At 32.6% G+C, this 28,000-nt stretch overlaps 2 protein-coding genes across 4 annotated transcripts in view; one reads left to right on the top strand and one right to left on the bottom strand.

Annotated features, from left to right (window-relative positions):
• Dpp10 (Dipeptidyl peptidase 10) overlaps positions 1–28,000 on the bottom strand; it is a 119,405-nt gene that overhangs the window by 56,476 nt on the left and 34,929 nt on the right. The gene's annotated exons all lie outside the window — the stretch shown is intronic.
• On the top strand, positions 5,283–15,306 carry LOC149477478 (trypsin-6-like). The gene is made up of 7 exons (XM_089710972.1): positions 5,283–5,352; positions 6,873–6,929; positions 7,345–7,501; positions 10,960–11,056; positions 12,341–12,502; positions 13,689–13,811; positions 14,812–15,306. The coding sequence occupies exons 1-7, from the start codon at positions 5,283–5,285 to the stop codon at positions 15,304–15,306; spliced, it is 1,161 nt and encodes a 386-aa protein (XP_089567098.1).

Genomic DNA, 28,000 nt, shown 5'->3' with positions numbered 1-28,000 from the left:
AAAGATTTAAGCGTACAAAGGGACATAGGGACATAGGGACAGGGAAAGCGACTTTGTTTTATACTATGTAGTGATATGGAATTTGTAAGGGAAGGCACTGCCTTCTGAGATACAGGTAATTACCTATTTCAGAAGGCAGAGCAATATTGTAATGTTATATTTGACTAGCTTACCGCCCGCGGCTTCGCCCGCTTTCTCTAAAACCTAATAAATTATATACTAAAACCTTCCTCTTGAATCACTCTATCTATTAAAAGAAACCGCATCAAAATCCGTTGCGTAGTTTTAAAGATTTAAGCATACAAAGGGACATAGGGAAATAGGGACAGAGAAAGAGACTTTGTTTTATACTATGTAGTGAAGTTGCTAATAAATTTTATTTTATTTTATTTATTTATTTATTTTTATTATCTTCTTTACCTCATACCTGTTTTAAGATATAAATATGTATAGGCATAATATAATTATTATATGTTATTTACGATATATGAAAGACTAGATTACCGCCCGCGGCTTCGCCCGCGTTTTTAAAGAAAAACTCGCATAGTTCCCGTTCCCGTGGGATTTCCGGGATAAAACCTATCCTATGTGTTAATCCAAGTTACCCTCTATATGTGTGCTAAATTTCATTGCAATCGGTTCAGTAGTATTTGCGTGAAAGAGTAACAAACACACACACATCTTCACAAACTTTCGCATTTACAATATTAGTAGGACAATGTGGTAAAGGTTACACTTAAGAAATGTTTTAAGCTTAATTATGCACAATTAAATAATTATCTAAAGAGATATTGTCATCACATACTTTAATGTTTCCAAATCGCCATATGATAAAAAATATCGCGTATAAATTATGAAAAACGTCAAACATGATCAATTGCCAAGGGGTCTTTTAGACCTTGATAATTTTCACATAAGTAGGTATAGCAGGTGCGGGTTAAGGTGATTACGTTTCAACAAACGGGGATGATTTATGTCCCTTTTTTGGGACGGGTTAACAATGGACGAAGGGTTAATGGAAATTGTTTAAATAGTAAGCTGAATACAGTTAAATAGATTACTCGATTATGAAAGTTTTCGAGTTAGAATATTGAAATGGGTTAAGAGTGAAGGACTTCAATAATAATCGTAAATTAGTGACATGCATTAGCATCTCCGAAAATACAATGTTGGCAACTTGAATATGAATAAAAAATGTTTGCGTGTACTAGTGTACACACGTAAGAAGTGAAACTTCTTTATGACCTTATTATTAAAAAAAAATTTACTATATGCAACTTTACAGAAATACGTCGAATCACGCGTGGTAGGGATAAGAAAAAGATGGCGCGTAACGGAAAAATGTCACGCGTAACGAAAAAATGTTACACTAAATTTTTTTTCCAACCCCGCTAAAGAAGTTTCTCTTCAAAAATGTTTCGAAATTAAGTTTGAAAAAAGGTAAGAATAAAAGTTTATATTGTTTATGGTTTCTCTCTGTAAAAACTTCCTTCCGAACCTATGCTACATAAATGTCGCCCGTTAACGATTTAATGCCATATTAAAAGATTCTTGCAAATCAAAGCCAAGACAATTCAAGGTATCATTTTATCTTCACAAGGATTCTCAATACATTTTTCTACCTACCGCACATAATGCGAAAAATATTTATGTATATTTAATATTCATCATTTCTGCAATTTAATATCGAAGCGAGTAGATATAATAAGAACAGTAATAAATCATTGCGAACAGATTTTTTTTAAATAATACAAGAATACGTCCTTATTACATTTCATTTATATGCTACAGTATTTTAAGTACACGTATAAAATTATTTTGACCGCTATGCCCTTCTCGTAGTTAGTTAAGGTTATTGTGGTACGTACACAATTAATTTATTTTGTAAATGATATTTTGATTAGATAATGCTATACACTGACTGAAAAATAACATAATATGTTATTCTACCTATTATGTCCCTTTCCCTTTACTATTAATGTTAATTTTTCATCAAAGCTCATATATTACAGTTCTGAAATAAGATAATAATCTTAGCATGTCGATTAATACGAGCTGCTCACACATATTTTTTTATATATTTGACAAATTATGCAAGCACCATTATCAGCCGATTCATCCAACAATGTCACCAAAAGTACCAGGAAAACATAACCGTAAAAGACTCATTGACTTAATAGCCTCTCTCGAGCGCTAATAGTCTGTTATCTGAACAAGTGCCCTTTATCAGCCTTATGCGTTATTGGGTCAGGACGTAAGTAGGTTTATGGCTATCTCGTCTCGGCTCACTGACGTATAAAATGCACTGTGTTATGGTTTTATTTTATGGGTAAAAATACGATCTACCACTTAAAGTCCCGTTTAGATAATTCTAAAAAAATCATAATTAAACATTACACTAAGCTTGTCATACCAATTGCAGAAGTAAATCTAAGTGTAGACGTAGTGCGTGGTTGTGATTCAGCTATAATAACGTGACAGTAATTATATTTTGACTAATGACCCCCACCCTATATAATGCATTAGCAAAATCAATCAAATAGTTTGGAGCTAAGATGTTGATGCGTCATTAGTTTTGAGTGTATAAGAACAATAATTTGGAAAATCCAAAAGTGCACGCCTCATAATTTTTTTTTTTAATAAATATTTATTAATTATTATTTTTGTTTATTTAATAACAATTAAACCACATCGAATCAGACCCTGAAAAATGAAAGGGTTCTATTCCTGAGCATACTCAAGCGTAAGAGAAAAAAAAAGACTCGATTAGTAAAGTATTTCGGTCGCTATCGTGTTAACAAGAAAAAGGATCCGCACATACAGACACACGGACGTCCAAGACAGAACTTTTTTAAACTGTTTTTTAACTAGTTTAAATAACAAAAATGACATCAAAAATATCATGAACGTTAAAAATAGTGTTTTTTCTTAATATGTGTGTGTATGTATTATCTTACAAGTGCAATGTATGATACATAAAGACATTTTAAGTTTGAAAAATCAGATGTTTTGCGCGAAGTGACAGTAGTACCCACCTCAACGCTTCGCTTATGAGGCGTGCAATAAACATATTCGAAAACTTTCTACATTATATTAAAACATTAGTAGGTACTTGAGCGCTTTAAAGCCACTTTTTGCAATGATACTTATAGTAAAAATTGGTAATATTTTTACCAGTAGAAGCATTTAAAGTCCCATTTTGCAAAGAACATTGTCGCATACTTCGTCACGGCCTTTCAGAGTCTCCATTATGTTGTCAGTAGCTGGGTCCACACCGGCCGATCCAGTGATCCCGCGATCCGCGATCCAGGATCGCGGAGCATGGATCGTGGATCATGTTAGGCCGATCCACTTTAAAAACTTGCGATCCAAAATATGCGCTCCAAGTGATCCTAAGGCGATCCGTGATTCAGCCAGTCTAACTCTTGTACGATATGGAGTCACACGTACAACGGCGGCGTCTTGCCGTTGCAGCAGTAACTTTTATTATACTGAAATGTTTGCGCAAAAAATCAAAAAAAAAAGAAATCGACGGTTTTGGGTGAAACAACTTTACAAAAATCGATTGGAATCTGGGACTCAGCTGTACGCAGAGTTAGTTTCAGATGAAGTGGAACACAATTTTGCAAGAATGAATGCTATTCAATTTGAGATATTCGACTTTCTGAGATGTCCATGGTGAGGTGGATCGCGCGATCCAACACAACCGTCCACACCGCGCGCATCACGCACCTGAGGCACCTTTGAAGCGGGTACAAAAACCGCCCGCTAACGGATCGCACGAGGTAGGGATCGCGCGCGGCAAAACGCGTGCATGGATCGCGCGCGGCACGTCCACACCGCCCGCATCTTTGGATCGCGCGCCTGCCGCGCGCGATCGGATCGCGGTGGATCGGCCGGTGTGGACCCAGCTAATAAGAAGTTTATAACTTGGCCGAGTCACGCGACGCTTTCATGTTCTTAAAACAGCTACATTGTTGTTGACAAAACATTTTAGCTTGAACGAAAACATCACGTGTGCAGAGCTAAGAACGTGTCGACCTTCAACTAAAAACATGCTTAGAATATGCTTATGTACATATAATTAGCCTAGTCTAAAGGGAAGCTTCTGATGTACTAATTATAGACACTATTCAAAACTGCTTTTGAAAAAGTTGTAGCAGTAAAACATAGGCTTATAAAAATAAATTGAAAATGTTATTAGTATCATGTCTCTTACACTGTCAAGTAATTTTACTTATAGATGAAAGATATAATGATTAGAAAACATTCAAGAAACCAAAATAATAAATTCGTAGATTAAATAGTAGAGCAGATACTGGCACTAGACTCAATCAAGCCTGAATCATTGAGACTACTTCTATTTCCTAAAAAACTTGCCTGAAAATTAAAAGACATTAGAAATAATAATAAATAAATAAATACGTTAGTGTTGACTAGATATAAAAGGCCTCTCATTTCTTTGTGAAAATTTCCCGAACACATTAGCACGAAGTATCAAATTCATATTCACATTATTTAGTTTAAAAAATAAACGTAATAACGCCACGCAATCTTATTATGTTTCTGAAGAAACAAATTACCGTAATACAAATATAATAACACTGTAATATGAACATATTACGTGTACGGAATAAAACATCGCAGGGAATGGACATTATGGTTGGAAAAAATTTTCAAAGGGCGTTCTCGCCGGGGACCCTGCATTTTTTATGTCGCAAAATGTAAAGGAAATAATTCTGATTTGTTACTGGAAAACTGTAAATTCTTTATACCGTTTTGTTGGGCTTTAATATTTTAGTTGGCTTTTGTGTTTTTTGTATTGTGATACAATTTGTTTGTATTGTGAACCATTTGTTCAGAAATAGTAACAAACGTATAAAGTGATTTCTATACCCTATACTCTACAGTCTACACAAAAACGTTAATCGTAATGTTAATGCGTTATTCTCTTTTATTAAATATTTTTATTATTATAATATGGTCAGTAGTTTATGTAAATGTGTTGGTATCTCTAATAAATAAAATTAGTGTTTATGTGCGTTACGCTCAGACTCGATTCAAATAAAAATCGGTAATTTTTTGTAACTTAAATTAAAATATAGATCTTCTTATTTGTCTTGTTCAAATCATTCTTTATCTTTCAACCATAGATATAATTTCTAATAAAATAAATCATACTATGAATATTCTAGTCAAACTCCAATCAAGCCAGTCTATTCATTCCTAACTCTATACCAAGGAAACAAAGGCAGGCGCTATTTCCTTCACAACACTCTACGATGTTGTTACGTGCACTGTGCTTGTGTGCGTGCGTGTATGTGTGTGTGGCTGAAAGCGACGATGATACAGGTGAAATAATTGAGAGTTTCTTTACGTTGAATTAATTGTTTTTTATGTATGTTCGAATAATTATCGTACGCAAGAAGAAGGGTTTCTATTGATTATTAAATAGAAAAAATCTTTAATATAAATAAATTATATCTGGGTACAGAAATTCCACCGTCTTGACTTAAGAAAATCGACAATCAATCGATAAAAAATGTGAAATGTTTATGTGAAAAAGAATCACTCCTATAATATGGCAAATTCATAGGTATACATTATACTGTGTCTGTCTTTTTAACTGCGTTAATTAGTAAAAAATTATCATAAAAAATGCCTTAAGAAACCGGGATTGAATTTTTCATTCAAAAATAATTTTCTATTTTCATAGAGTTTTAAAATAATTAACGTTTCACTAAATTTTCCTGTTCTTTATAAATTAATTCTACGTTATTTACATAAAACTTCCAGCCATGTTAAAATAACTCAAGTATAAGTTTATTTCTCGTTTTCTAGACCATTGGTGTTTACGAGGATATAAAACGATGACGTCACCAGTGCTCTCAAATCACTGTTTATGCTAAAAGCTAAAAAACACTCGTATACAAATACCACAATCATAAATAATGGATTAATCTCGTTTATGATTTATAAATAGGAATTTGAATATTTTGCAGGATTATCAACAATATCGTAGACAAATTATTTAAATATCAAAATTTCGCATAAATTTTATATACGTTTGAATTGCAGTTTATTTTAACATTGGTAGTACATACGATTTTGGTAGTATTTTAAGTAAAAGTATAAAAAATAAGAAGAACATTATCGTTAGGCGGGAATATTGTAAAATTTTCCTACAGAGGTAAAGTTCAATGTTTTCAATAAAAAATAATGGCTGTTATTCAAGCCTGAAGGATTCATTAATTCGCGAATTTTCTTTTAAGAAATCTCCAGCATTAATACTGGGGAATAATGAGTAATAGATATTGATAGCGAATTGATGATTGTCTGTCTGTATTTATATAACTTCGATCCTACAGAAGCAATTTGATTGAAATTTCATACCCTAATTAGAATACTTTTCACATCCTGTGTTATTAAGCTATTGCATAGCTTCTATCGCGGGCCTTGAACGCGGGGACCGAATCCAGAAATTCCGTAACAAAAAACCTCACGCTCCCCACTCCGACGGGCTCGGAGGTGTGGCTTGAAGGCATAGCATGCAATAGCTTTACCGCGGCAGTCCCCGAGTGCCACACGTATTTTTTTTGGTTCTAACGCAATCAGAAGCTTAATTATTTTGCTTCAACGAAAAATATTTTATTATATGCTAATGAAAATATGAACGAACAAACAAGCTAAATTAAACTTTTGCGAAAACTTATTTATATTCTGTTAATTTCCACTCAAATATCACAAAACATTAGACTCACTTGCCACACACTATACTTATTTACCTATACATATTTACTTTGGTAAACTCTGTTTATTCAAGTAACATACGTATATCTAACATATCATATATTTTGGGTTTTAATTCTCAGGTGAGCGGGATGATAGCGGCGAGTACAATGTAACAAAAACATACACACAGACAAGGGGTGAGTTGTCGAGATAATCGCATAAGCCGCTTATAACGAAATGAGCGGTGAAACTAGGAACCCTTGGGGTTTAGGTCGAATATAGTAGAACGTTTGTATCGTGAATATATCTATCAATATGTGCATTATTATTGTACATAGATATTGGCTTGTATGGTACCTATGAACTTATAAAGTGCTGAAACGATTTGAGTTTGAGAAAATTCTTTCAGTTCTAGAAGGCTAAATTATGTAATTAAAGTTTTTATTCCTGAATAAATAGATTAAATTCATTATATCTATATCTAATTAAGTACCTAATTATTTATTATCTATACAAAATTTCACCTTAGCTTGAATCTTGTCTTCATTATTAGTAGTCATATAGGATTAAAATGAACTAATCGCTATCATTATTTAATAAATATTTATACAGACGATCTTGAAGACAGCGAAGAGCACATAGGCGCGGCTGTGACGCAAGTTTACAAGCACCCTTACGCGGCGTCCTTGCTGAAAAACGACAGCTATGTTTGCAGCGCGGTTGTACTCAATACCTACTGGCTCTTGACGCTTTCTAAGTGCTTTGACTCGTGAGTAAATAGCCTAAGTTTGGATTTTACTAGATAAATTAATGTTATGTTATTGGACATGTTTTAAACATTGATTGAATTCAAGATTGAATTAATCGATTGACGTTGACGTGAAATTAATTTTGTTTATTCAGAGTGTTTTCCATGTGTTTACATAAACAAAAAATAACCTGTGGCATGACATTTTATAACTTTATCATTGAAAATGATAAAATAATTTTGTGTTTATAGCGTGTAGAAAATGGTCTCTGTTATGTAGAAGGCCATAGCGCGGAAAATTAGTATTTTTGAAGAAAAACAATGAAAAGCTTTTGTTATTGCTTCTATATTAAAAAATATTTTAACTTATTAACATTTACAACTAATAACCGAAAAAAAATCAGGTCGTCTCATCGTGTTCTTCTTATTTAAATAAGCTGATGCATTGTTATGGCATTGTATGTGCATTTTATTGATATTTATGTTTACTTATATGTGTTTGTGGTTAGTAAAGATATAGCTTTGTGAAATAATTTCTCTTCCTTCTAAAACTGTACTTAATCCTACAACAAAATGAGAGGTTACGTTCACTCGTTTGTAAGACCCACCTGTAATTAGTACCGCAAAATTAAACTTTTCACCATTGAGTCACAGCCTGTTGCCACTTACATAATTCAGCTTTGTAATTATGAGGTTAACCGGGGAGATTTTGCTGATGGCAAGGAGTTTTAAGCTATTGCATAGATTGACCGCCTCCTTGGTACAGTGGTTGGCGCGTGAGCGTAGCACCGAGGGGTCCTGGGTACGATTCCCGGTGGAGACGAAGAAAAAAAAAATGTCTCGGTCTGGCAGGACACAGAAGGCTGATCACCTACTTGTCCCTAAAGAAAATCGATCAGTGAAACAGATGTATAATGCATCTGCCCCTTACCCCACTAGGGGACATGGGACTTTACACATAGCTTTTATGCCGAATGTAAAAATTCCGTAACGAAAACACCTAACACCCCACCATCCAACCGGCACAGCGATGCGATGCTATGCAATAGCTTTACCGCGGCAGTCCTCGAGTATTTTTTTTACGTATTTTTTTAATTATTAAATTGTACAAGTGAATACAGATTTTTATTATATAGATTCGATACTAGACATTGACCATGTACCACTACCCAATAAAAATCCTTAAAACCAGCTAACGAGGCAGTTTGCAGGTCAAAAGGAGATTTAAAAAAAATATATTAAAAAAAAAACAACCTGAACGTAAATGGTTATTTGTTTCATTTATTCACGCGGCAAATCAATGTAATATCATTTGCATGTTAAAAACATGTATTACCTCGTTCGTAATTGGAAAATGTTTCAATTTTCTTTATTACAGTTTAGATTTAACGACCGATATATAAAATAAAATATTTTATTCCCCAAGCTTGATTGTAATGCGATTTTGTAGTAAATAGCTTACAAATATTTATTCTATATATTTAAAGAAAAGTAAGCGATCGTTTGATCTTTTCAAAAGCTCTTATGACCTAAAGCCCTAAGTCAGGGTCGAGACCTCTTTAGCCCGGCTTATCGACGTTGCATAACCTTAAATGTTTAAACTTTTAATTAAAAACTACTCATACAGTTAAAAAGCGGTGACTCCAAAGTTTTAATATTAATATCTGAATCCTACTTCCTTCCTACTAGTAATATTATAAATGCGAAAGTTTGTGAGGATGAATGTATGTGTATGTATGTTTGTTACTCTTTCACGCAAATACTACTGAACCGATTACAATGAAATTTAGCACACATATAGAGGGTAACTTGGATGAACATAATAAGATAAGTGTTATCCCGGAAATCCCATGGAAATGGGAATCATACGGGTTTTTCTTTGAAAACGTGGACAAAGCCGCCGGCGGAAAGCTAGTATAATATATACCTATTATCTTTTTATTATAAACAACACATAATTGTTTGTGTTTCAATGAAATCTGTTTTCTCCCTTTGTTTCTAAGACCAAAAGCTAAGTTTGAATCTTACGAACAATGTTAAGGTCAAACACATTTCCTAGAAGCCCTATTGTTTCAAAATATTTGTAGGTACTTCATTTTAGTAGTTTCTGTGTATTCGAATCCATTTCAGAAGTAATTCAGTGAATTACGTTGTTTATTAAGATTCTCTTGTTGTTTGGTCTCAAAATAATAAATAATAAAGGAACGGCATGTATGTATAAGTAAAATTATATAAAGTTAAAATTTGTTACAAGCGTGGCAACTTGTAGATACCATTAACAAAATTACAATTCGATTCCCATTATAACCCGACCATTATAAAGAGACCCTCGTCACGACGTATTTTGAATGTACGGCATGTCATTGTCAAATGGTCGTATCCTTTGGCAAGGACCCACTTCATGCTTTTACATATTTTACAATGAACGTTACTTTTCTGCTTTAATTCGATAAAAAGTTCCCCTCTCTTATATGTATGGTCAGCAACCAAATTCGATTGTCATGTAATGCTTGTAAAAAGTGAAAATTTAAATACTTTGAAATTAATGTGCCTTAAATTTGTATGTATTTAGATTTTTGGAATATACTTGAAATTTTATTGCAACAAATAGGATTTTATTTTAGTTGATAAATCAATTTTGAAATATTTCAATGAGTTATGTTTATTTAAGACCTTGGGCCTTAGACAAAGTAACAATTAAAAAACGACAGGAGCGGAGCACTGTGGGTAAAACCACGGAGCACAGCTAGTATGAAATAACGACCTATATAACTTTACAAAATAAGAAAAGAAGAGAATACGAATAAGTAATACTGTTGGTCTCAGCGAGATGATTTGAAGCACTGAAAGAATTTTTCAAATCGGACCATTCTATAGGGAACTATACTTCCCGAGATAAGCGCGTTCAAACAAACAAACAAAGTATTATAAGTATAGATTAAAATAATAGAATAGATATAATAAAAGTATAGATTAAAAGCCAAAGCTCAAAGGCATGTCCACCCAAATATTGCCTACTGGCGACGCATTAAGGCTACTTATTTTACCTGTCTTCCTGTCTATATGTCCATCACAGGCATTCTTTGAGCTCTATACAAAGGTCGCTATAAGAAAAAATAAATAACATCAAACAAAGGCTTCAGTAAAAGGTTTTAGAGGCTTCGATGATTTTTTTTTACTTCTTTGAAACTCGGACTCAAAGAAAAATGTTATAAGGCCTCTCATCTTGTTGTTTTGTTAAAATTAGAAATTCTTACAAAACTGAGTAATATATAACACTAGCTGTGCTTCGCGGTTTCACCCGCATGGCTGCGCTCCTGTTAGTTTTAACCACAGAGTTTTAACGTAATGATATATAGCCTATAGCGAATTTTTCAAATTGGACCAGTAGCTCCCGAGATCAGCGCGTTCAAACAAACAAACAAACTCTTCAGCTTTATAATATTAGTACATATTAAAACAATGGCATTCCATTCCAGGGTCGTAATATCGTCATATGTGAGCCACAAATATTTGGGCAACTACACAATACGAACCGGCAGTAACTATAACAACAAGGGTGGGAATATCTCTAAGGTATGTATCTACTGTTTTATGCAAAAGCAAGTGTGTAGAATATTTAAATGGAAATACTGAATTTAAATATATTAATTAAATATACATAGTAATTTTATACTTCGAAGCAAAGCGAATTTGAAGAGGAAATTGTAGGAATTTCCTTCCTTTAAGGAATTTTAAGGAATTTCCTTTCGAAGTTATGTAACAAATACATTTTCCATCGTTAGCAAGATTTTAATTCCTAACCACGTATGACATTCGCGATTAACATACCAAAGAAAATACTATAAAGCCTCCAAAAGCAAATAAAGCCGAAAATTTGATATCATTTGTTTACATTATATAGGGTAATGATTTTCAAGAATTAGAATAGAATAGAATAGAATAGAAACAAATTTATTCCCAAAAAATGATACAGTACATTAAATTACAGACAACACTTATAACTAAGAAAAAAAAAATATAACATTACATGTAGACGTAATAATATTATATTATATCTGTATCACCTCAGGGAAAGGGATTTCTGACTCAGCATAAATGTTACAGCTGAGGCTGTAACGCTGTTATTCTGTCAGCACCATAATAAATAAAGAGTCGAGTGACTGTAAAGAGTATTTTAATTTTAATGTATCGATTACGGACTAAATTATGGTATAAATTTATATATAATAAAGTATGAAAGTTTTGATGTCAAAAGTAAGTATGTACATAGTTTGCCAGTCAGAGAGGAAAATCGGCTGAGTGAGTTGAGTGGAAAACGAGATCAGCAATTAAAATGTGTAGAATTAAAATGAATGAGTGTAGAATTTATGAATTAATAGCTGCTAGCACCAAGTAGAAGAAGTTAAAGATATCTATTTCAACACAACAGAAAAAATTATATACAGAAAATAGTTAAATTAGGGATAAATGTTTATTAAATGGCCAATAGATTATAGCATTAACTAGATAATTATTAAGAACAGAAAAAAATGATAATAATGACAAAAGGTAGATACTTATGTAGACTGTTTCTGGATAATAAGAAAATAAGCTTTCAATTTCTTTTTAAAAGTGTCCCTTGATTGAGAATTTCGAATGGGAGGCGGGATATCGTTCCAGCATTTCGTAGCAAGAAATCTAAAACTTCCTCTAAAGGCAGCCGTTTTGTATTTAGGAACAGAAAAGATATTTGTGCATGACCTACATTCACTTGAAGCTTTGGAGGTCCGCCATATAAGTTTATCATACAAGTAAGAAGGTTGTTTCAAGAATTCGATATTTTCCATCATAAAATAGACATTGATCCATCTTTTCCAGATAAAGATGCTGATAAACAACTTCGATTTCAAAGTGTCCGCTGTGAAAGTGACGTCACAGCTGGTGTTCGACGACAGGGTTGACGCTGTCAACTTGCCCAGCGTGGATGATGATGAAGCTCTGGGATATCTAGCTTCTATAGTGGCATGGACACCGTCGGGAGTAAGTATTCTGATACTAAAGTTTATAGTGTTAGGAAGGTTGGAAAGGATCACCTGAATATTAAAATGCCTTTCCAACAAGTTTTCCTTCTATGAAGCAAGAATGGCACGGTAGTTAATGACATAGTTGTCAGAAATCAAAATGATTTTGGTAATTAAGCGTTAGAAAGATTAACAACAAAATTATAAGGACATTGACAATCACGGAAAACTGAGATACCAAGGACGTAAACAAAATGCCCTCAAATTGAATAGAAGTTATCAACAGATGTTTTCTAAAAGCACAATACGAAACCTGGTAACGTCAGATGCCATTGATGGAGATGCTACTTTGAATAAGCTGCTCTCGATCTGATATAGACGTTAATAAAACCCAGGATTGCAAACCTTTCTCGCCGTAAATCCCCTATTTTACAATGGTCATAAAATGTCCATATGAACGTCAAATACCAGAGGCGGGGGAATATAATGCGCAAGGAATCAGGGCTTTTATGAATCTTGGTGTTGTGCGTTTTATATATCATATGGAACTTGAGTTTAGTGTTTAAAAAGTGCATGTGAAATTAAGAGCATAGCCTGAAGGTATACAAAGTTGTAGTTACGATAATAACTGACGTAAAAGATGAGTGACAGGTACATCGTAATAAATATAGTTTAGAAAAACTAAAAAATATGCTTTAAACATGTTATTTTAGATTTCTATGGCTTTAAATAAAAAATTCAAGTCTAAAGGAGTCGGTTACATACAAACATAACGATAAAGATAATAATGGTGTTTAAAATATCCAGTTCAATATTGTCACAGACTTTTGCGAACAATAAACGAAATGGAAGCCACATGACATATTATTACATAATCAAGCATCGTTGTTGCATAGCTTTATATCATACATCATTTTAGGCAATTATTTTATACCCATTGGGGACTTGTCTGTGGCTATTTACAATATGTTTACATGTTTAATTAAAACGCAAATTCATTAAAAGCTAAATGATAAATCAGATTAACTTTAATAAGAAAATGTTGCTTTCAATTCTCGATGAAAACAAATGTAATTTTAATTACTATTAGGTACCTTACCACAGTTTCATTCATATTTTAACAAACTTATATGTAAGGTGTTGATTTTTCATATACTACTAACAGTAAAAATGTACAATGATAACACGTATTCATTCATTTTCAGCACATACGGGTAGTGAATGCGCCAGTTATAGACTCCGCAATCTGCCAGCCGACCACAAAGCTGCTACCAGGGCATTATATTTGTGTAGGAGGTGTGCAGGATCCTAACCGCCATTTTTGCCGGGTATGTAGGTACTACTTATTTATATTAATGCTTGTTTGTACAATGATGGATGGTGCAAGCTGATATTTTTCATTTCTGAACTTTGATTAATTTTTTTCCTATACATTGTTATCTTTAAATGTCAATATATTGTGTAAATTGTTAGGTAATTTAATCAGTTTCTTATATAATAATGTACTTAATTTATTTATATTTAGCCTATAAATAAATTATGTATATATACATAATTTCGTCCCTGTCATAAAAAATAATTATAAGTTTGACGTCCAAAATTTTCCTGGCAAATCTCCTCTCATCGATCCTTTCAAAATGAAAATTCAGTTAGCAAACAACACGAAAATATCCCAACCTCATAACCGAAAGGTACGCGATAAAGCAAATAGTAAACACGCAAGAATTAATATCAATCAAAATCCATATGTAAGCGAAGCATTTTCGCTGCGTCAGGGAATATTCATACCCACGATATGAAAGCTAACAACTCCTAAAATTTAATATCTGATATGTAAAGAGCACGTAATCCATGATATTTGCTCCTTGAAAATGTTTTAACGTAATACGGTTCGATTTTATGATTTCACGTGTATTCCATTTATTGAACGTTCTGTGATTGGCATTATAAGTTAGATTTACTAAGTGATTACTTAGTACTTCAATAAAATGGTAAAAAATTTACTTCTTGCTTACATTTCTTCTTATCCTAACTAAATTGCTAAAATAGGGATTTATTAACTGATTCAATAAGGTAGAAAACTTTAGAATAGATAAATTTGCATAATGCGGAGAAATCTCAGCAATATTACAATTCACTATAATAAATGTCTTGAAAACAAGGAAACAAAAATATATCCTTATTTTTTTACTGTTAAGTATTTGTTAACGTCATTTCGCTACGAAAATAGTCGCCTAATGTCCCTATCGGGTCGTATAAAACATTAAAGCGATAATAAATCATTATAACAAAAGACGAAATGTGTAATGAAATATTTCCCATCCACAGAAGGACAACGGCGGTGCCGTAATACAGAACAACACTCTAATCGCTGTCTCCGCTTTCCTTCACACCTGCGCGCTGTACACAAAAACACACGCCTTCCCGAAAAGCGCTAGTTTCGCTAGATGGCTCGACAGCGTTATATGGGATGAAAACAATCGACCTACAACCACTACGAATGCTCCAACAACACAGACAACTGTTATAACAAATGCTACAGAGACGGTAGATAGAAGCCCATACTTTGGCGATCCTAGGAAGTACATGTTAACACTACCGTATGATCCTGTGAATGTTCCCTTAGAGCCAGCAGAAGATAACTCGGTGATACCAAGAATGAGTTTGTACGAATCTTACCTTCACAACTTGGCTATGGCCAGATCGTCGACACCACAGTCTACAACATTGATAGATGAAAAGAAGAAATGGTTTGAAAAGTTCGGCAAGACGCTGCTCATGAAGCAGATGTATCCAAAAAGATATGAATATGATTATAATTAATGCATTATCAATACTAATTTTAATGTTCATCATCAATTTAAATTCTCTCCTGATTTATCAGATAATATCAATAATATATTATGCATACCTATGTCTTTATTTTTCCTGTACAACATCTATCCTTTTCAGTTTTTTAATGATATCACCACTTACTGCATCTACATTGCATTATTTATTGGTCAATAATACCCATTTTGTATTCGTTAATAATATCCACTCATGCCAACATATTTAATGCACCAGTGAAACAATCTTCTTCATTTATACATGTATAAAACAAATGAACAGTGTTACCAGGCAACAAACAGGGACACTACCGGAGTTTACAGGAAGCCTCAACACCAAACTTTGTAACTACAAGTAAAGTCCTAACCTAACGCTTGTTTTTAATTAATTTCCTTGCTCCCTTTGTTTACGAATATAAATTATGTATTACAAATAGATTCAACTCATCTACGACATTCATCTGTTTACTTGGAATTACGCTGAGTCATAACACAATTTACATTGTGTTTCTTGTTAAATCTGTAGCTGCTGACAATTTGTTTTCTTCTCGCTTTTATTTGAATTTTTATATACCAAAGATAATAATACAACACCTGTATTTCATAGGGCATAGACCTTAGTGATTATTAAAAAAATTTTTCGATCGTAAAGCACTCTCTGATGCTTCGCATCATGAGTCGTGCAATAGTAGGATGTAATTTTATTAAACGGTTAAGGCCTACTTGTGAAGATGTCCGTAAGAATTTATATTAATAGAAATTATCTCTATAAAAGTCTGCAGAATTACATTTGGTAACTTCTATTTTCTTTATGCACACATACCATTAGATCGTAACGTCGTACTTAAAAAGACGTGTGGCACAGGGCACTCGGGGACTGCCGCGGTAAAGCTATTGCATGCTATGCCTTCAGGCTTCAAGCCACACCTCCGCGCCCGTCGGAGCGTGAGGTTTTTCGTTACTAAATTTCTGGATTCGGTCCCCGCGCTCAAGGCCCGCGATAGAAGCTATGCAATAGCTTAAAATAAAAAATCTAACTTAGTGAAGATTGAGAATTGAGACTACTGATATTGCACGCCTCATAAGCGAAGCGTTGAGGTGGGTACTACTGTCACTTCGCGCAAAACATCTGATTTTTCAAACTTAAAATGTCTTTATGTATCATACATTGCACTTGTAAGATAATACATACACACACATATTAAGAAAAAACACTATTTTTAACGTTCATGATATTTTTGATGTCATTTTTGTTATTTAAACTAGTTAAAAAACAGTTTAAAAAAGTTCTGTCTTGGACGTCCGTGTGTCTGTATGTGCGGATCCTTTTTCTTGTTAACACGATAGCGTCCGAAATACTTTACTAATCGAGTCTTTTTTTTTCTCTTACGCTTGAGTATGCTCAGGAATAGAACCCTTTCATTTTTCAGGGTCTGATTCGATGTGGTTTAATTGTTATTAAATAAACAAAAATAATAATTAATAAATATTTATTAAAAAAAAATTATGAGGCGTGCACTTTTGGATTTTCCAAATTATTATGCTGTTGTACTCTTAATCTGTCAAATTTCTTAATATTCCAGATTTTATTCAAACATTCCACACCACTATAATGTCTTCAACTTATTAACGATTCTGAAAATTTTGCCTTCCAAGTCCTTGGAAAACTCAGTATCAATTTGGATAACTAATTGAAATTTCGAAACAATAATCCAGCGAGGTGAAATGTGTTGGACATTTCAGAATTTAGTTTTCGAGCCACGTGACGGATATAACATTAATATTAATTTTATTATCTGACCTAAATCTAATTTGTGTAGAAACTACTGAAAATACGAGTATATTATATGAGTTTTCTCGTCTAATATGCTATCTTATATGCTGTTACTATTTGGTGATTAGGCATGAATAAAAGGGATAACTACCTGCTTTTATTTAGTATGGATAGGGAAGCGCTAGATCACAATCTCACCTAATGGTACACTAAGATCTGCCCCCATTCGGAAGAAAGACCTATGTAACAAAAACTAAAAACGGAGAAATAAACGCTTTCTAGATGGTACCTGTTCATTCTTCATTGTATTTCGAGTCAACCCATTTTATTTTTTTAATCTTTAATTTTTTCAACATAGTCTTCCTTAATATCTCCTTTCATAGAGCTTTATTAGTTGTTATTAATATGTGCGTGAGGCAAAACAATATCGTGAGAGCTGAATTTAATTATTGGGTCATTACACATAAAATTATCTGATTAGATAATTTAATGTAAGAAAATGTGTATGAAAGATAGGTATATTATAACGTAGAATAGGATTATATTTCAAGAGATCGACAATATTAGTTCCTGATACCTATAATAATTATTGTTGTGGTATGTGTTGGTAAGTGCAAAACTCGAGAACGACTATACCGATTTCGTTAATAATTTTTTTATTATATTGCTTAAAGTACTAGGATGGTTTTTATGGAGAGAAACGTAGACGTGTACCATGTGGCGGACTGCTAGTACAACATATATTTGAGTGTGATGTGTCTAAATACTTAAACTAAGATAAAACTTATTTCTCAGTTCTACAGATATCAAGGCTATCAAATGTCTTGAGGGTTGATGTTTCGCGTTTCAACAAAGTACATGAATAGGTAATTGCGCCCTAATTTAACTTGTCAAGCGGTTTTTAATTTGTTTCAGTCTGAGTGCTGTGGGAATTTCATACTTGACATTGTCAATCTTCTAGAATTTTTTTTTTTCTGGAATAATAGATTTCTTTAACTTTATCTTTATAGATTTGTAACGTGAAATATATTATGTCTGTAATTTTATTATATTTTTGTGTGCAGGAGCAGTGGTGTGCTTCCTATTGGTCCTACATTAGTTATCTCTTTGTTTACCTTCTATAATTATACCAAAGTAGGGCAGATTTGTATCTAAACATAAAAAGTAAAATCCGCAGCCCTTCAAGAAACTCGTCTGTGGTACCTATCATTGTCGTAAATTATTATCTCCTAATTGGTAACTTCAAATTAATAAGGAAATACACCATCATAATTAACTTCATCAACACATCTATTATCACCTATAATATATTATCTCCAAGCTCAATACCTGTAAATAATGTCGTGTCACTCAAATAAACATCGTATCGGATACGTTCCGTGTGAACGAGCTAACAGAGCTACGATTAGTCGTACAAAAGGTTACTCAATCAATATTCACTTTGACACAAAATCTGTATGCTGAAGTATTGTATAGAGGACAGTTTAAATTAACTGTGGTTAAATTACAAACGGCTCACTGACTGTCCAATACTGGTATTCACTAACAGCTTTCTCTATTGTTGTATAGTCGGATTTTTAACTTTAAATTCAGTGCAATTCTACAACTATACTGAAATATTTAATGATTTCAGTAATGTTTAGAAATTAAAAACTTTAACGGATTTTAAAAACGATTTGTTCATTATATTATTATTATTTTTTTTTAATAAACCCGACTTTTCGCACACTATACAGCGTCGCTGTAACAGCGAGCGTGGTCATGGGGAGATCCAGTCTCCCCGAGGTTTAAATTCGCTTTAACACTTTCATTTGTAAATGTATAATATCACGTAAAATCAAACAAAAGTACAAGCAACAATTAAAACATTGGAAACTTCTGACTTCGAAAAGAAGTGTAGGAAATATAACTTACGACCTTGAACGTTTGAGAAATAAGGCGCCAACACGATGTAGGTATTTAAATATGAACCCTTTGAAGGGTATTTGGGATATTATTAAAGATCTGAAGAGGGCCAGTCGTATTCTATTTTTACAACTGCCCTTTCAGCCCGCTTGTCACAAGGCTGCCCTTCAAACGTTAACAGGTTACACTTGAAATTCTCTTTACCTACACTGACCAAGTGACTACACTGGACGTTGAAAATCTTGAGATACAACGTGAAATCGCAATAAAATATTACTTATCATTTATCGAGGAAGACTAAAAGCTATATCATCACGCTAAGACCAACAAGATCTGTGGGTGGGCAGATAGTTAAAGATAATTAAATAAAAATATAGAATTAATAAGCCATGCATGTTTAAATCTTATTAATGTTTACATTGAGAATTAAAATTGAAATATTAATACAATACTAAAAGATCGCTTTGTTTTATATCCATTTATCATTTACTCTATAGATAGACTGTCCTAAAATAACACAGGCCAGTTTAAAATCGAAGAAGCAAGCTAAATCAAACACAAATATTACAAAATTGCTCATATATATTAATAGTTTGGAACATTTTTACAGAGGCCTACACAAACATTACCTCTAGGGAGTGTCGAAGTTATTAAGCTAAATTGGGAGTTACATGGGCTGTAAGTTATATTCGCTCGTAATCGACCTATGAATTATTTATGAACTTACAACATTACCATGTATATTCTAATAGATTGTAGATGGGGACTTGATTGATAGAGCGTACAAACGTTTTAGCTTGTCAATGTATAATTGAAATGTAAAATGCATCATTTGATCAATTTTATTGGTATTTACTTTTGTTTACTTTTGCAAATTAGAATTTGATAGCTTTCGAAGTGATTAGAGTAGAAATGACGCTGTTGCTCTATAAAAAAGTGCGTGTGTGCCGAGCACACGTGTCGAAAGTGAAACTTCTTTGGCAAGATTCAAAGAGACCAAAATCGTCGCCTTACTGCATGACGTGACGGTATTGCGATTACGTGACCTTGAAATTTTAGTCTCAATATCCCTATTACATATAATAGCAGCTATAACAATTTCGCGAAGTTGATCTTTTACTATGACCACGTAGCGTTGTTAGCTTTTTTTGCTCAATGAAAGTTTTCGGTTTATGAACGAAACATACATAATATATAATATATTGTCTGGTGTTTCATATCTAAAATAAATAATAAATACAGAATACAAATACATCCATAAACTAAATCATCGCCATGTAAATGCATGAGATATAAACTTGAAATATGATTTTCCATATTGTTAACAAGATTTCGTCTACACAAATATCTATCGTAAATATATTCGGAACGAAACACGTTCCAAAGACCTTAGCTTGTATAGACACTTCACGATGTGGAATCGAAAGAGATTTTATGGTAATACAAGCTTTTACCCGTGACCTCTCCTGCGTTTATATTTGTTATGCACTTTGATTATATTCTTGTGTAGTATTATTAAGTTTTGCAACCTTTTAATGATGTGAGAACCACATAAAGACCATTTTATTTATTTATTCTGTTTTGAATTAATCTGCTTTTAGTCATCGATAGGTCGGCTGGCTACCTAATACTTTATTATATATTATTGCTGAGACATATTTAATCGTTTTGGTATTTGAAAGTTTAAGCTTGGTCTCGATTATATAATAAGTATAATCAACTTTTTAACTTACATGTGTTTATTATCTATATTTGAATTCAAATCAAAGATAAAACTCAGTCGTGAAATGCGGGTAGTAAATGTGAAATGTCAATAGTTTTCGACCTTTGTGTTTGGATGTGCCAGTTTTCTCATAACGTTTTCCCTTGCCAATTTGAACAGTTGTGATGCGGAAAATGTGTAGATTAATAGAAATATATATATTGATATATTGTATATTAGTATTATTTATCCTACTAATATTATAAATGCGAAAGTTTGTGAGGATGTGTGTGTGTTTGTTACTCACGCAAATACTACTGAACCGATTACAATGAAATTTAGCAAACATATAGAGGGTAACTTGGATTAACACATAGGATAGGTTTTATCCCGAAAATCCCACGGGAACGGGAACTATGCGGGTTTTTCTTTGAAAACGCGGGCGAATCCGCGGGCGGAAAGCTTGTATATGTATATATTGTATTCTATTCTTTTCTGATATGTCTATATACGTTCATCTTTCATCCCGATATCTCGGTTTATCGGTTATTGCAAGAATCAGTAGCAGCATATATTTCTCTTCACCAAAAAATCTATTAAATGTCCACGTTCTCTCGAACCACGGCTTTTTTATTAAGATCAAAAGTTTAACAACTGAGCTAAAAACCTAACATGGCATTCGTAAAAGTTGAAAATTTATGGCTCTCTTAACGGTGCGCCTGTGAACACATATTATGTTATAAACTTTGGATGGAGTCAAGATAAATGCTACTTATATTTACTTTAGGTGCTTATAATACTGAATGTGAAATGCATGAATTGAAATAGAGCTCAATGTGTAGGTACTGTATTTGGAAATATTGATGAATTCTGTTTGGATGCAAAAATAAATGTTTCTATAATAATATAAACATGTAGGTACTTCATTTGCGGAAAAAAGACCAAGTGTGTCGAGCACACGTGTCAGAAGTGAAACTTCTTTGGCAAGATTTAAAGATACAAAAATCGTCGCCTTACTCCATAATGTGACAGTATTGCCTTGACGCGACCTTGAAATTTAACTCTCAACGCGCCGAAAGAAGTTTCAGTTCAAAAATATTTTTCTTAAATTTTATTACTTTAATGTATAGGGTTTATAGAGATGTGTTACACAAAACATAAATGAGAACTGAGCGAAATTTGTGAAATTTTCCACATACAATAATACAATGGACATGCCATTATAACCGGCAAAACCCCTCTAGCACTACCAGGGTAACAGATGTTTATAGGAAGTGGTGACCACTTAACATTCGGTACCCTTACTCTGCTAGAAAAAGCATACCGAACTTATATTTTGTATTTTTCTCCCAGTGCCCAGTCCTGATTACCTTTCAGTTCACGTTCACCAATTTTCCAAAGAGAGTCATAAATTTTCGTAAGATAAAAATGTCAATCAAAATTAACCTGCCGACTAAACCTAAAGAAGACAGATCTAACCCACATCACAGAAGTCGAAGAATGCATGGTCATATTATATATTTTCTTCGTCTATATATATATAGTATTGGTCTATTCGAAAGGTAAAAAAATCGCTTTATTTTTATGTTATGGCTTGATCAATTCATTTTTTGTGTGCATAATATTTAAATACTTTAGGTCCTCTATAAATTTCACATAAATTTTGATAATATCACGAGTACAACAAATTACTGAAATTATTTGGATAAAGCTCGATAAGAAGATATATCAATGTACCAATTAAATTAAACAAGCCATACTTTATATCTAGTTACCACGTGGAAACCAAACAGCGTCGGGGTTCAAGTAAGTAGTCCGTTATTCAACCGAGATAGTTAAAAGCGAAAAACTTACATCGTTCAAAGAATTTCTATGTAAATACAAAAGTTCACAATACACTAACTAGTGAATAACTTGGCTGTAGTTTCTAACAAACTCCAACTTCTAGTACACCGTTTACAGTATACTTGTTAGCTGGTTTTTGTTGTGCTGGTTACTAAACTACATTGTTATAGAACCAGTTTAACTTGAGCCCTGCCACATTTTGTTTCAATGAAGATGGATTTTGTATTCTATGCTAAGGGGTGACAGTTCAAATTCGTGGGTTGTAGAGTTTGTCTTCGCTTTGTGTTAGTTATAGATTTTGTAATTAAGCTTTTTGTATCGCAAAACGGCTAAACGATGCATCATCTAATGGTAATTATCTATATTACATATACATATATACGTTAGTAGTTGTTCTTGTACTCTTAAAGTATCCACGCATCGTCATGATATAATATTATAACACATGGTTGTTTTCATACTGCAATGCTTTGCACTTTTGCAGTATAGTTTCATAGCAATATATGCAGTGGAACGCAGATGAGAATCAAAGTCCAATTTCGGGTTGCCAGAAGTCACATTGTCAAACTTTTTGCTTTTACAAAACGGCAGTTTCATCACGATATTTCCTGGTTGGAACAATAAACCACAATTCACAATGGCAAGATAAATTTAACGTTTTTATTTAAATATTTGACTTTTGAGTTTCTTTTCTACCGTCTTCAAAAAAAGATGTCTCCTCATAACTTTTGACTGCGTGATGATAGTTATTGCTTTGCGGTTGTGCCAAATAAATTTTCTCCAGTTCTCACTATTTGTTAAGCGGTTTAGTTTATAGTTAAATAATTATAGAACTTACAAATCTTATTTCACGTTCCCATATAATATGTTTAAAGGAGTTTGCTCCATTAAAAGCGGATAATTTAGCAGAACGCCAATATCCGCTGTCCCGCTGGCTTCAAAGCACATTCAATTTCCTATCATTTGTCAATATATGCTCTTGACTGGGTCTTATATGTTTTGGTGTGTTCATAATACTTTTTTCTCGATTAGAAGGTAGTTAGAATACTACTCTTATAATACTGTAATTTCTTTTCCTAGTGATTTCGTTATTAAATAATATAAAGTACCTATCTTGTTATAGGGCATTTTTTCCGAATTACATAAGCACTTTTTTGCTCGTGGTAATTTTAGTGGTGCAATTTAATATATTCATGAACATACGCACTACATAGTACATGATAATTTGTATTGTGTTGTGAATAAAAACTTGATTTTATTAAGACGAAAAACCGTAAGTACATTTTCGTGGACAGAAATTTGCGTAAAGGGATGTCTAGAATTATTTCAAAGAAAATGTCATAATAAAAAAACCTCAGGCTCTTTACACATTAACCGCACCCCGCAATATGGCGAAGAGCAAATAAGGGCTTGAACACATATACATTTACCTACATACATAGGACCGTCTGAAAAATATTCCAAACATTTCGGTTAGACATCAGCATCTCCGTCAAAGTGACAGCTAAACAAGTAAGTTATTTATTTTAAATCCATCCATTACTTTATCTTAACCATCAATAACAATAAGACTTTAACACGGCTCATAGATAAAAATTTAATTATTAACATTACTACGATTTCAGTCTCTAATGTGCTCCGACCCTTACAAGATTCGAATTCTTTCCTCCTCGTACGCGTCGCTTATTGAAATCGTATGTAAATTCGTGTTTAGTTTGATTAAAATGCTAATGTAGACATATCTTAAGAAAATGAACGGATGGATGTAAGGACTTGAATCTGAAATATATGGTAGATGACGGATGGAGTCATTTCCTTATTTCATTTTGTTGTTCAGTAATTTTTGATCATGTATTTAAGAGTTAAATAGAGTTATAAATATTGAGAGAATTGTGCCACTGGAAGCTTTTTATTGCATTTTAAATGTCCATTGATAGATGCCGTGATTACACGCAGAAACAAAGCTCGGCAAAAATCAGACCGTTTTTACTACCTTTATGAAAACATTTTCTTAATGCACGCGGATACACACAGTACCTACTATGAAAATATAAACGTTAAGTAATTTATAATTTTTATAGTTACCTCGTTATAGTATAGCAGTTCAATTTTATAGTTTTGATTTTTATTATAAAGCCTCAAATTCACTTGTTCCACTTTAATTTTAAACGTTTATAAATTCAAGATTGTAATCGATTTATTCATTATATTATTTTCCCGACGTTTCGCACACTTTGCAGCGAGCGTGGTCACGGGGAGGCTAAGATGTTATACGTCTTGACGGTCATTCAAAAATTGCTATTTGTGAACTACCTCCACTTGTATATATGTACATGTATAAAACTACGATCGATTTTGTTACATCATCTTAAGTTGGAAACATCGATGGTTGGAAATAACAGTGAAATAAATGAATTGAGTGTTTCTTTAAAAAAAACTGCACTACGCGTAATTAAGTTGGAAATTTCGTGAGACAGAAACATTTATGTTATGTAAATACATGCAAAACACATAGTCTATGATACAAGTTTATTACGGTACCTAAAGTTAACTAATATTTCTCGTCTAATGGTATGCGATAGTGCATCTAAGAAAAGGCAATTAGAAGTGTTGCCAACACTTATCTCGGGTCGTTTATACACTTCACACTTAATATTCAAATATCATTTTATACAAGCGATGCTCTCAATATGTATGTAAATAAAACAATTTAAAGTTGTTTGCATATAGCTAATTTATTATTAACTAAATTCTATTAATTTTATGATGTAAGAATTTTAAAGTAGTATGTACAAAAAATTAATAAGTAAATTTTTTAAATATCTATAAATTGTTATTTTCCCATTTTACGGTACCAGGCTGTCATGAAACCGTAAGAGGCTTACGAGAAACCGTCTTCGAAACAAATCTTTCCAGGCCGCTCCACAACATTTCGGCTTGCCATAAAATCTTTTCTTAAAAAAGGTATTATTTGAACATTCGTTTGCACTTTGGGAAAGCTTGTGAAATAAGGAACTAATTTATGTCACTGTTTATAATTGGTCTTCCTTACTCTTGTTCACAGCTTAAAGTCGTTAAGTTCGTAATTTAAATAAATGTCATAATATTTTGACATATTTGTTAGGTACTGTTATTATTTCCTAAATATTATTTGTGATTCTATTTAAGCATCTTACAAATGACGAATTATATTCAGGAAATTTGCTTTTTAATTATTACAATTTCTGAAATAGAATTTGATTTGAATACAGGGAAAATTAATTTAGAAGTTTTTCAGACACTAGGCGGACATGAAATCCAAAGAGCTCAAGCGTATTTCACAAACTAACTTGTTTAAGATTCTGTCACGTTCCAGCTCGTAAAAAAGCCTGCACTTTATTGCCGGACTATTTTTATTTTCTAAGTGCTCTCTAGAAGGTAAGCCATCTATATTTTATAGTTGTGAGGTATTGAAAATTTATTACGGATGAATATTGAAATACAGAGGAAACTTACTGAAAATGTATTTTTTAATATTGTCGATGAATAAATACATTATTTATTTCTTTAACAGCCCTACAAAAAATAATATTCACTCATAAATAAATAGCAAATGAAAACATTTCAGCATTTTATCAATTGTCAAAATCAAACGTAAATCTGACATAAATCGTGTTTTTACTTTATTGACATATCAAAGAGCGTTCCCGAACATTCGAGGGAAATATTCCAAAACAAACCAGTATTGTGCGGTTAATAAATCACAATAATCAAACAGCGTACAAAAGAAACTGCAAATTCATTTGTAAACAGGATTCTGAAGATCAAACGCTGTTTGCTTTCCTTTGGTTTATTCATTTATTCGACATTTGGAACCGATGAGGGTTAAATTTGATTTAGATTTCTTGTACGGATTTTTCGCTTTTACTTTTAAAGTAATTGTTGAAAAAGAATTTTATATAATTTTATTTAGATGAAATAACAAAGTTGATTTATTATTTAAATATTTACAAGAATAAACAGTAGAAAATAAAGGACTATAAGGAAGATAAATATTCTAATCATCACAATAATGTACGTGTATACAGTATACGTGTAGTGTAGATATGTGTAAAATGTACCAAGTGATGAACAAAACTAGCTCTGACTATAATTTATACCCGGATTAAAAGTTACCTTTTTATGTGGTAATGTAAATAAATTATCTCGCTATTATTACCGAAAATAAGCATACGAATATCTTATTTATTCTTATGCTATTCTGGGCTTCAGTATGTACCTAAATAATACATCTATATCTATCGATTTTTCATTCAAATTCATTGAAATTTAGCGTGAAATAGTAACAACTAACAAACATTCACACGCATTGCTATTTATAACAGTGGTATGATTAAACTCTAACCATCTGCCATTAATACGATATACACAGCCGACGATCACTCGGAAAACAAACCAAACTTTACACGTTTCATTTATTTCTGTCTTGCAATGTATGCCATTAGATTTCGCGGGTAATGTGCGAACTGTTGAAATTAGGTGAACATTATAGCACAGATTACTAATAAGTTAATACGTTATAGGAACTAAAGTAGCGCTTGTAGTAAGTATATGAAGTAGGAATTTCTTACTGAATATATTGTGATGATAGTTTTTGATAGGTGATAGAGATTACCTCCAATTTGGGGCAATTTACATCTTGATATAATTTACGTTTTACCGATTTTGAAACTTCCACTAAACTTCAGTTGTAGTAATTGTAACCAAATAAAAATAATATCAAATTGCAATAAATAACTTAAATGTAGAATTGCGCGGCTTCATGTTTTTTGTTAGAACAATAAAACTTTGCATATTTCAGTTAAATACAAAAATTATATGTATAAGTATAACACATGTTACGTTCAATTTATTCGTTCATAAGTTCCAAATATTTGGTAACAGCGCGAGTACTTCTACAAATCCACGATAGAATGAACCAAAACACAATCACAGTACAATAATAGCATTTTAAACAGACAATAGTCGAGACATCAATGCTCTCTCGATTTCCTGTTGATCTTAGCTGTAATTGCCAGTTTAAAGACAATAGGTCAAAGCTTGTAGTTGAAAATCAATCGTAATATTTTCCTATTTGATTTTTACACGAGTAGGTATTTAGGTTTTGTACAGAGGAAACATTTGATCTTTGCTTGTTGCTATAAGACAATTTAACAAGTATAAATAATGCTTTAAATGTAATTATAACAACTATCGAAGTAGGAAACTGTAATGTTAGTGTGTTTTATGTGTATTAAATAAATAAATAAGTTATTACTACTTATCATTACTGTGAGAAAGCTGCATTTTTCACCGACTTCAAAAAAGGAGTAGGTTCTCAATTTGATTGTATTTTAATTTTTATTTGGAAGCTGGTGCCTTCCGGCTGTTTGAAGGTTGGTACATTTAAATTTTGTCTATTGACATTTTGAATGCAGTTTAGTT

Source organism: Colias philodice, chromosome 25 (assembly GCF_061535455.1).
Source record: "Colias philodice isolate Cphi_HAF_F1 chromosome 25, ilColPhil1 Martin Lab GWU primary, whole genome shotgun sequence".
NCBI classification, from domain to species: Eukaryota; Metazoa; Arthropoda; class Insecta; order Lepidoptera; family Pieridae; genus Colias; species Colias philodice.
The sequence above is the reverse complement of the archived record's forward strand: the minus strand, read 5'-3'. Positions and strand labels throughout refer to the sequence as shown.

What these genes read in the sequence shown, in the direction of transcription:
- LOC149477478 (XM_089710972.1), top strand. Translation starts at nt 5,283, where the DNA reads ATGTTGTTACGTGCACTGTGCTTGTGTGCGTGCGTGTATGTGTGTGTG. An exon ending in TGAAAGCGACGATGATACAG is followed by an intron (nt 5,353 to 6,872) that starts GTGAAATAATTG and finishes TTTAATTCTCAG; the next exon opens with GTGAGCGGGATGATAGCGGC. An exon ending in CTTTCTAAGTGCTTTGACTC is followed by an intron (nt 7,502 to 10,959) that starts GTGAGTAAATAG and finishes ATTCCATTCCAG; the next exon opens with GGTCGTAATATCGTCATATG.